This window comes from Chaetodon trifascialis, chromosome 6 (genome assembly GCF_039877785.1).
Source record: "Chaetodon trifascialis isolate fChaTrf1 chromosome 6, fChaTrf1.hap1, whole genome shotgun sequence".
In the NCBI taxonomy this organism is placed as follows: Eukaryota; Metazoa; Chordata; class Actinopteri; order Chaetodontiformes; family Chaetodontidae; genus Chaetodon; species Chaetodon trifascialis.
Genome location: NC_092061.1, coordinates 75001 through 86204, shown reverse-complemented (window position 1 = coordinate 86204; position 11204 = coordinate 75001). Strand labels below are relative to the sequence as shown.

General features: G+C 46.2%; 1 protein-coding gene across 1 annotated transcript; it reads left to right on the top strand.

Annotated features, from left to right (window-relative positions):
- Positions 1-2560: 2560 nt before the first annotated feature.
- On the top strand, positions 2561-9477 carry med27 (mediator complex subunit 27). Its single transcript, XM_070964651.1, has 8 exons — positions 2561-2783; positions 5507-5651; positions 5922-6052; positions 6367-6460; positions 8038-8145; positions 8945-8986; positions 9068-9145; positions 9245-9477. The coding sequence occupies exons 1-8, from the start codon at positions 2581-2583 to the stop codon at positions 9377-9379; spliced, it is 936 nt and encodes a 311-aa protein (XP_070820752.1). The 5' UTR covers positions 2561-2580; the 3' UTR covers positions 9380-9477.
- Positions 9478-11204: the final 1727 nt, after the last annotated feature.

The window sequence follows — 11204 nt, the reverse complement described above, 5'->3', positions numbered from 1 at the left end:
GATTCTCAAAGTATTCCTTCCACCGCCCGACAATATCCCCAGTCGAGGTCAGCAGCTCCCCATCTCCACTGTAAACAGGCAGAAAGCTGCTTCCCCTTCCTGAGGCGCCGAATGGTTTGCCAGAATTTCCTCAAGGCCGACCGGTAGTCCTCCTCCATGGCCTCCCCGAACTCCTCCCAGACCCGAGTTTTTGCCTCTGCAACCGCCCGAGCTGCTGCACGCTTGGCCTGCCGGTACCCGTCAGCTGCCTCAGGAGTCCCATGAGCCAACCAGGCCCGATAGGATTCCTTCTTCAGCTTGACAGCATCCCTTACTTCCGGTGTCCAGGCTGCATCAACAATGGAAGTGGAGAACATGGTCCATTCGGACTCAATGTCTCCAACCTCCCTCGGAATCTGGTCGAAGCTCTCTTGGAGGTGGGAGCTGAAAACCTCCCTGACAGCGGGTTCTGCCAGATGTTCCCAGCAGACCCTCACAGTAAGTTTGGCTCTGCCAAGTCTGTCCTGCTTCCTCCCAATCACCCCCCTCCAGGTATCACTGTCGCTACCCACGTGAGCATTGAAGTCCCGCAGCAGAACAATGGAGTCCCCGGTTGGAGCACTTTCCAGTACCCCTCCCAGGGACTCCAAGAAGGCCGGGTACTCTGCACTGCCGTTCGGCCCATGGGAAACAGGTGGGGAGAACAATCAGGGAGCAGGTGTGACGAGATAGGGGAAGGGCGTGCAGGAAGTGAACCTAAAACAGAAACACAAGGTTTGTGATATCAAAATAAAACAGGAAAGACAAGACATGAAATGTGCACAAAATAATACAGAGACTTGACAGACATGAAAAATCTAAAATCTCTCTCCTCCACCCTTCACCCTCCCTCCTCCACTCAAAACTCACCCAGCTCACTGTGCCAGCCTCCACCTGTCAGCATAAAAAAACTTCCTGACAGACAGGAAGCAGCAGGTGAGGATGGGGAAAATCACATCCAGCACTTGGACCATCAGCCCTGGAGCCCCCCAGGGATGTCTGCTCCACCCCCTGCTCTTTTCCCTCTACACCAACAACTGCACCTCAGGAGAACCACCTGTTAAACTCCTGAAGTTTGAGAAGCCCCTCAACACTGCCCCCATCACCATCCTCACAAACACTGTTTCCACTGTGGAAACCTTCAGGTTTCTGAGATCCACTATCTCCCAGGACCAAAGGTGGACTTCGATTTGTTCACCTTCACATGAAGGTGTCCGTTACATGAAGGTTCCCGTTGACTGAAGTGTGTTTAAAATGACCTGACCCAACCCACCCTGATCCTGGTTCAGTCTGAGGTTTCTGCCTGTTAAAGGAAGTTTTTCCTCGCCAAGTGCTGCTCATGAGGGAACTGTTGGTTCTCTGTAGATAAAGAGCTCGGTCTGAACCAGCTCTATATGGAAAGTGTCCTGAGACAACGTGTGTTGTGAATCTGCGCTATACAAATAAAATTGAATTGAATTGAACTGAAAAACCTGCTGTGCATCAAAATGTGGCTGCAGTTACAAGCTGATCAGCCACAGCACAAATGTTTCAAGTCTGTCTGCTCATTTTTACCTTCAGCCAGAAACTTCCTTAAATCTTAAAATTTCCCATGTTTTTCATGCATTATTGGTGTTTTTAACATTTTACAGCCAGATGTGCAGTTCAGAGTGAGCTGTCCACACCCAGCACTCACACCAGTCTCTTCAGAAATGACCTTCTCTGGTTATGATTCATGTTGAAGGGTCAGGGTAGGGTTTCCAATCATAACTGAAACTGAATCAACATTGATTCAACTATCATCTACAAACTCAGTCTGCATCTACATTTTACGCCATCTAAATGCAGCCGATTCAAAATGTTGACAATGTTGACATTTTTTTTTCTTTGCCATATTTTACAAATAGTCTCAGATATCACAAACCTTACGACTTGACATGAGGAAGCAGTGTCTCTAGAATGCTGTCCTGAGGTCTAAACATGTTACATACATACGCTACACACTAAACCATTATTGTTAAAAATTACCTTTGCACAAAGTTTCAATAAAATAATAAAAAAACATGACCCAGCTGAATAACTAAAGAACTACCAGCAAGAAAGGGGAGCCTTTGTTCAAATTAGCCCTGAAAACGAAAGTTTTGGGAATGTTACATTGACCGAAAACATTTCCACGTTATTCTGAACGTTGTGGGAAAGTTACCAGAGAAACCAGTTGGACCTATCTGAGAGTGTCACTGGAACTTTGTGTTAGCTGGGTCGTTACCATCACTACCGTGGCTGTGTATCATGTTCACCTGATTTCAGATTAATTCTCATACTTTTAATAATTTTAGATTGTATACTGATACTGACGGGCGGTGTTATCTCCATCTCCAAACAATACGTCATTTCCACTTCACAACAAAAACAGTGACGCTTCTTCCGCCGCTCTGAGCTGTTAGCCTTTTGATCGACCTCCCTCTTTCGGCTGCAGTCGGCTACTCTCGTCTACTTTCGGGGCAAACCGTAGCTCGGCCCCAACCTGGTGACGTCATAGACGAGCGCCAGGGGCAGCAGCAGCAGGCAGAAAAAGCAGAGAAGATGGCGGATGTGGTGAATGTAGGGGTGAATCTGGACGCTTTCTCTCATGCCATCAGCGGCATCCAGGCGCTCCGCTCCAGCGTGAGCCGCGTGTTCGAGTCTCTGAAGGACGGCATGAAGAACAGAGAGACCTTGGAGGGTCGAGAGAAGCAGTTTATAGCCGAGTTCCAGGACAACCTACAGGCAGTCAACAGAGACCTGAAGTGAGTCCGCCACACCAGACCACAGTCACAGTTCAGCTCACTGATATCAGTATTTACTCAGGCTCGTAGCCGCGTTAAACTACATTTAAAGTGCTTGTATTCAGGGTCATACTCCCATCAGACCAAGTCCGTTTCATTGTTGATTTCACCATCTGCCCAAGACCTTCCTCACAGTCCCAGTGTGTAAAGCAGCAGTCAAGGTAAAACCAGTGTTTCAAATACAGCGCAGAGCAGATAGCAGCTGATCGCATTCTGTCGTCTCTTTGAATAAACGGCTGGTGCAGGATGTGTGTGCCATGAGGAGAGGCCAGGTGGGGGGATTTCAGTGGGGTCAGAGGGGAGAGGTGGGAGAGAGCTCAGCCTCTCGACAGCCTGGTGGGTGAAGCTGTGCTTCAGTCTGGTGGAGCTCTCATGGAGGCTCCAGTGTCCTCTCCCAGATGGTCGGAGGCTGAGGCTGTGTGAGGGGTGGGCTGTGTCACCCACTGTGCTCAGTGCTGTGTGGGTGTTGTAGATGTCCATGAGGGAGGACAGCGAGGCACCCGCGATCTGTCCAGCTGAATGGACTCTGTTGCAGAGTGTTGTGGTTGGAGGCGGTGAGGCTTTCATACCACGTGGCGATGCAGCTGGTCGGGATACTTTCTGTGGTTCCTTGGTAGAAAGAGCACGTGATGGGTGCCGGGGCTCCCTGAAGTACAGGGTCTGCGGGACTTTCTTGAGCAGTGATGTTGTTTGTTGTTGTTTGTGTGTTGTTTGTCCAGGAGAGGTCCTCTGTGACGTTCAGAAATTTCTCCACAGCAGAACCATTAAAGGTCAGTGCGAGGTGTTCTGCTTTGTTTCCCCACATTCAGGGAGAGATTATCCTTTCTGCACCACATGGCCAGGTGGTTCACCTGGTTCCTGGAGTTATCTCATCGTTGTTGCTCATGAGAACCACCACAGCCGTCATCCAGGAAGTGTTACAAAAAGCAACGACGGGCGCAGAAGGGTGGAGATGAAACGTACAGCATTCAGAGTAGAAAAACGACTGTGTGTACATTATGAACAGATTCTAAAAATAATAAATGACATAAAAATCCAAACTACAAGAAAGAATAAAACCAAACTGCTGTCAGTTCTTTTTTTTAAGTGGACCATGAACCCATCGTTGACATGCAGGAAAGCATTATTCACGTATTCAGTTCTATCGTCAGGCCACTCTGACGGTCTGTGGTTTGTTTTTGGGAAGGACACAAAAAGAAACAGGAACAAATGTCTGTTATTGGCTGACCAGAAGGGGGCGTGGCCCTATGAGAACAGTTTGATCCAGCTGTGTGAAGACATGATGAGTCCTGTCCTGAGCTGTCTTACCCAACAGGCTCTGCTTTGTGGACGGGGCGATCTCTGGCACCAGCTGCTCATCAGGGTTCAGGTCACAGAGAAAAATGGACCAACGTTTGGACATGGTTAACGCTGGGGACCACTGTGACCTCAGTACATCAAACAGATGCTGCCATTGCTGTTTTTTTGGTGATATTCTTGTTGTGAAGATTGAAGGGATAATCTGTGAGGGAAATTAGCGGTCAGGGAAACACACTGTCCTCATAGGGACTGTCGGGACGCCCCATAATAGTAGCTTGCCAGTGAAATGTGACGGTGCAGCAGAGCACTGAGCTGCAGGATCTGCAACACTGAAGCAGTCAGAGTCAGAATCAGAATCAGTCGTTGAAGCAGGGTTGAGATGACTTCTCTGGCGCAGGTGTGTGGTGGTATTAAAGCATGTGGGGGCAGCAGCCTGGCCCACAGAGGTGTTGATGATATCTGTAAGGACATCTCTGAGCTCCTCTGCACATTCTCTCAACACACCAGCAGGTTTGATGTCTGCATTCGAACTGGGACCTTCTAGCTGTGAGGCGGCAGTGTTACCACTTGTCCCACTGTAGCACCTAAAATACCCTGCCACATTCTCCATGTGTCTCCACTGTCAGCTCTGAAATGGCTGGATGTCTTTTGGTGTACTGACGTTTGGCTTTCCTGATAGCACGGGACAGGTTTGCCACAATTGTTCTCAGACCAGCTGTGTCCCCGGCTTCTTGGTTTTAGTGTGCGTCACATCATCAGTGCATTTGGTGATGTACGCAGTGACAATCTGTGTATTCTGGACTGTCAGTGGGCTTCGTCTAAGTGTGCCTGCTCGAACATCTGTGGTCAGTCTGTGGTGTCAAAGCAGTTGACAGTTGGACAGTTGGAGGGCAGAGGTGTCCCCCTCTGGCCACACACCTACTTCTTTCTGTCCTGGTTTGGTAACTTTCACCCGTGGTTTGTTTGCTGGTTTTATCAGGACAGGCCGAAGTGGAGGAGGGGTGACGCCTTTTATGCTCCTTTTGTGGGTTGTATAAACCAGATCCAGAGTGTTGGTCCCCCTTGCTGGAAAATCAGCATGCGGATGTGTTTTTGAAAGCGCTGTCTTAATGTCTGCGTGGGCTGCGGCGCACTGATATTTCAAATGAGTCCGTTTGGGTGAGTTTGGTCTCTGAGGAGCTGCAGCAGCTCTCCTTCACACTCAGCGGGTGGAGCAGCCTGTAGCTGAAGGAGGTGATCAGTGTGACGTGGTCAGTTCGTATTTACCTGTTATGTTTTTGCTTTGAGCGCGATGAGCAGAAAATGGCAGACTTTTCAGCAGTTTGATTGTGTCTGTCTCTCTCTGTCCACCTGTCTGTCTCTCTGACTCTCTCCACCTGTCTCAGTGAGTTGGAGCGTCTGAGCGGCCTTGTCGGTCGTCCCTCAGAGTCTCATCCACTCCACAACAGCGGTCTGCTCAGTCTGGATCCAGTTCAGGACAAAACTCCGTTATACTCACAGCTGCTGCAGGCCTACAAGTGGTCCAACAAGGTAAGTGTGCTGACAGGCTAACGTGCTAACAGGCTAACAAGCTAAGGGTTGTGTGAGCTCACCTGCACTCCTCACCTTTGTACAAATGATTGCACTGACACACTCCAGATGAGAAGAGGTGTTTCAAATACAACACAGCGAACTCGTCAATCCGTGACAGTTTCTCAGACGTGCAGTGTGAAGTCGATCCTCGTCTAATGTCTGATGATGATGATGATGCTGTTTGTGTATGTCTCTGTTTTGTGTACGTGTGTGTTTTTCTGTGTGTAGTTGCAGTACCATGCTGGCTTGGCCTCCAGTTTGTTGAATCAACAGTCACTGAAAAGATCGGCCAATCAAATGGGAGCTTCAGCCAAGAGACGACCCAAAGTCCAACCCAGCACTCTGGTACTACCTCCTCAGTGAGTAGAGCAGTAACACATGCTGCTGATAACAATGATGAAGACAACAAGACTTCCCCGACATCAGTCAGTCGTGTGTTCCAGAGCTTTGGGACGTTGTAAATTTACCTATGAAACGACTTACCTGTCCGTTCCATGTTTACGCATCTTATTCGGTTTGAATGTGGACCACCAGTGTGAACGTGAACTGCACCAGAACTACAAGACAACAATGGGTCCGTGTTCCTCTGGCACCACATGAACTGAAGAGCAGGTGTAACAAACTGAAATACCTCCTGTTACAGTACTGTAATACTCTGTTCCTCTGTGTACAGGTATGTGGATGATGTCATTTCTCGGATTGGCAGGATGTTTCCTGATATGACCATAGAGCTGTTCAGACCCAACGGGACATCTGCTGTACTGCTGGTAATAAAACACACGTGACAACACGCGTGACAACACACTGTACAGGTGTGTTCAGACCAGGTAACAGCTGCTTTATGCAGGTAACAGGTGTGTTCAGACCAGGGCTGTCAACACTGGCCAAAAATAATGCTCCATCAAAGCCCACATATGTTCAAAGCATGTGAATTTCTATTTTCAACATACTGCTTGTGTCCTGTTCCAACATGGACGTCTTTTAAAAGACCTGCAGCAGGTTCGGGCTGTAATAACGTACCGAGGTGTGCGTTTGTTTATCGCCATGGAAAGGTCCTGCTGTGCTGTGTGCACATATATATAATAAACAGCTTGAGCGTATTGTCCAGCACCGCTGTCTGTGATGTAACTGAAACACTATTCGATCGTCATCGTGTGTCACACGACGGCGAACGCAGGCGAGTCGATGTCTGAAAAATGAAACTGCTGCAGTTCGACGGCATTTCGACAAAGACCCAGATGGTCTCTGGTGGAAATCAGACGCCAGCTGTTTTCCGCTGATGTCGAGATGACCTCAAGAACTTCTGTGCGAGGGCCATCAGAGTGGCTGTTCAGACTGCAGGCGAAGCTGGAAGTCAGGCGGATGTCAGCTGAGCAAGTAAATAAGTAATAATAAAGACTAGAATAAGATGAACCAGGAGCGTAGCGTTGTGGTGTGTGCAACACACTTTTATGCCCATTTTGTTTTCATTGTTGCTATTTGATAAACTTAGTGGACACGATCGCGTGCTTGGTATTGAACTCGTTGGTTCTGGATTGTAGACAGCTTGTTAGTTGAATTCCTTTTGATTGACGGACACCTGAGAGTTGATGTCATGTTTCTGGAAAGTGGAACATGCCATCACATTTTTTGTCACTGTGAAAATAAGAAGAATAATGATACACTGTATTTGTACAGCACTTTCTTGTAATGCTGTACAGCAAAGAAATGACGTCCTGAGCGCGTCCGATGAAACGAACATGAAAACGAGTTAGAAACACGATCACAGGTGAAGCGCACCGTTTGATTTAGTGTTTTTTTCCACAGTCGAATATGAATCCAATGTGTGGATTTTTTTTACAGTTCCAAGTTGAATTTACAATGTTTGTTGACAGCCCTGGTTCAGACCAGGTAACACTAAACAGGTGTGTTCCAACCAGGTAACAATGTACAGGTGTGTTCCAACCAGGTAACAATGTACAGGTGTGTTCCAACCAGGTAACAATGTACAGGTGTGTTCCAACCAGGTAACAATGTACAGGTGTGTTCCAACCAGGTAACAATGTACAGGTGTGTTGAGCACATAAAAGTTGTGTTTACATCAGGTAATTCAATTCAATTCAATTCAATTCAATTCAATTCAATTCAATTCAATTCAATTCAATTCAATTCAATTCAATTCAATTCAATTCAGTTTTATTTGTATAGCGCCAAATCACAACAGAAGTTGTCTCAGGACACTTTCCATATAGAGCTGGTACAGACCAAACTCTTTATCTACAAAGAAACCAACAACAACAACAGGTAACACTATACAGGTGTGTTTTACCAGGCAACAGGTGTGTGCATCTCGTCTCCCTCTCAGGTGACTCTTGGGAAGGTGTTAAAGGCCATCGTTGTGATGCGTTCGCTGTTCATCGACAGAACTGTGGTTAGAGGATTCAATGAAAATGTTTACAATGAGGACGGAAAGGTGAGAGGTCCAAATGGTCTGTCTGTCTGTCTGACTGTCTGTCTGACTGTCTGTCTCTCTGTCTGACTGTCTGTCTCTCTGTCTGTCTGACTGTCTGTCTGTCTGTCTGTCTGTCTGTCTGTCTGACTGTCTGTCTCTCTGTCTGACTGTCTGACTGTCTGTCTGTCTGTCTGTCTGTCTGACTGTCTGTCTCTCTGTCTGTCTGTCTGTCTGTCTGACTGTCTGTCTCTCTGTCTGACTGTCTGACTGTCTGTCTGTCTGTCTGTCTGTCTGTCTGTCTGTCTGTCTGTCTGTCTGACTGTCTGTCTCTCTGTCTGTCTGTCTGTCTGTCTGTCTGACTGTCTGTCTCTCTGTCTGACTGTCTGACTGTCTGTCTGTCTGTCTGTCTGTCTGTCTGTCTGTCTGTCTCTCTGTCTGTCTGTCTGTCTGTCTGTCTGACTGTCTGTCTCTCTGTCTGACTGTCTGACTGTCTGTCTGTCTGTCTGTCTGTCTGTCTGTCTGTCTGTCTGACTGTCTGTCTGTCTGTCTGTCTGTCTGTCTGTCTGTCTGTCTGTCTGACTGTCTGTCTCTCTGTCTGTCTGTCTGTCTGTCTGACTGTCTGTCTCTCTGTCTGACTGTCTGACTGTCTGTCTCTCTGTCTGTCTGTCTGTCTGTCTGTCTGTCTGTCTGTCTGTCTGACTGTCTGTCTGTCTGTCTGTCTGTCTGACTGTCTGACTGTCTGTCTGTCTGTCTGTCTGTCTGTCTGTCTGTCTGTCTGTCTCCATGTCTCCATGATAACCTGTCTATCTGTTCTCCTCAGCTGGACATCTGGACCAAGTCTCAGTACCAGGTGTTTCAGAAGGTAAGACTCACCTGTCCTCATCTGAACTCCTGCACCCCTGAGCTGAGTGTGCAGCACTCTGATTGGTTGTGCTTTTGCTAGGTAACGGACCACGCCACCACCGCCCTGCTGCACTACCAGCTGCCCCAGATGCCGGACGTCGTCGTTCGATCCTTCATGGTGAGACACTGATCAATAGCTGACCAATCGTCTCTACGTGGCCGATTCTAGCACTACCTGTCTGTCTCACCTGTCCTTAACCTGTGTGGCTCTCTGTAGACGTGGTTGCGGAGCTACATTAAACTCTTCCAGTCTTCCTGTCAGCGCTGTGGTCGTTTCCTGCAGGACGGACTTCCTCCAACTTGGAGGGACTTTAGGACCCTGGAGGCGTTTCACGACACCTGTCGCATGTGAACAGACGCTTGTCTTTATTGGTTTATGGACTCTGGGTTTTGTTTTTCTGTTATGATTTTGTGTAAAGAAGTTGAAATAAAGTTTGATTTAATTTTTTACAGTTTGTGTGAGTGTGGGTCATTTTGATGGTAAGAATTATGACAATAAAGTTAATTCAGAAATGCAACCAGTGTGCCTGCCTTTTGCTAGTATTATGATTATTATTGTTACTGTTGTTTTGGCCAATAATATTAATATTAGTAGTAGTAGTGCTTGTATCAGTAGTCTGATTGCTCTGCAGGTAAAAATGGATCAAATGTAATAAATTACTCAAACTTACTTATAAAGTTGAGTGTGAGGACAATAATGCACGTACAGGTTTTGGCTCTGAACACTTGTTTAAATGATTTCATTCAATTTTATCCAGATATTACACTTTTTTCTGATTAATCAGTTTTTCTTAATACTACAGTACCCATGAGCCTTAGCTGCTGTTGCTATGGAGAATTATTTTGAGTGCCCTTATCTGGAGGGTTTTATTCTCCATCTTATTTTCCATATTTTTTTTTATCCCTGCTTCTAAGTGAAGAACTCACCTGGTGAATGTGAATTCTTTGTTAAGATAAGAAAAGACTTGAGTAATCCCACACCTGAGAAAGTAAATGCTTCCAGCTAGCAAAGTATAGAAAGAGGCACAGAAAGGTGGAGAAGAAAAGGATGTAGAATAAAACAGAAATCTCTGTAGATGTACATTATAGAGGTGTGAATGTTTCACACTGAGTGTAAAAATAAAGCTAAACTTCACAGACAGAATAAGAAGTGAAGTGAAATGCACCTTGGGAGTTGTAGTTGACAACATCAACAGGCGTCTTCTACTGAAGCTTCAAAGAAAACAGATATTCCATCAGACTTTTTCATTTTTACTAACCAGTGTTCAAACACTGCAGCTGAACAGATCTGATCAGTGATTTCAAGTGTTTTGATGGTTAAACTTCGAAACTTCACTGAAACTTCAGTACAAAATATTTTCTTAATCAAACAGCAGCTGAACTTTCCCAGAAAGCTGACATAATAAAATATTGAAGAATCACTGTTGACCTGCTCAGTTTATTAATAACAGATGATGATGAAGTCCGTTTCCTGCAGCTCATCACAAACTCCAGAGACCCTCCAACACTAATCATTAACCTTCATCAATTATTGATCTGCAGCTGCAGTCAGGGGGAAGCGTACAGGCATTCTCCTCCGTCAGCCACTTAAATTATCATACAAATGAAATATCACACGTTAGTATTATTGTTATGAGTGTGTGTGATTAATGCAGGCTGATGACCTTTGACCTTCAACGGTCAGATGACCTGCTTTGGTGTGACTGGAAGATGAGATTTTCAAATTTTAAATGAACATCTTGGTTGCACAACCTTCAGGCTGTGAAACCTGTGTGTTAATATTTCCATTATATGAACTTAGATTGCGTGAAAACATTAAACATGTAAAATTTGGTTTTGAATAACAGGATCAAACACGGCGAGGTGTGATTCAAATGAAAAAAATTCTCCTGTGAAGAAACTCAGAATAGTAACACAAGCGGAATATAATGATTTCTATGTACACAAATACACGTATGTACAAGTAAATAAGACACGAATAGACTGACAGTTGGACATGTGCTGCACACACACACGCACACACACACACACACACACACACACACACGCACACGCACACACACACACACACACACACACGCACACACACACACACAGAGTGACAGCAGCAGGAAACTAAGCCTTTGCCTCATTGTTACACTAAAGTAAAACTCATGAAGTGCAGAGTCAGCGCTGAC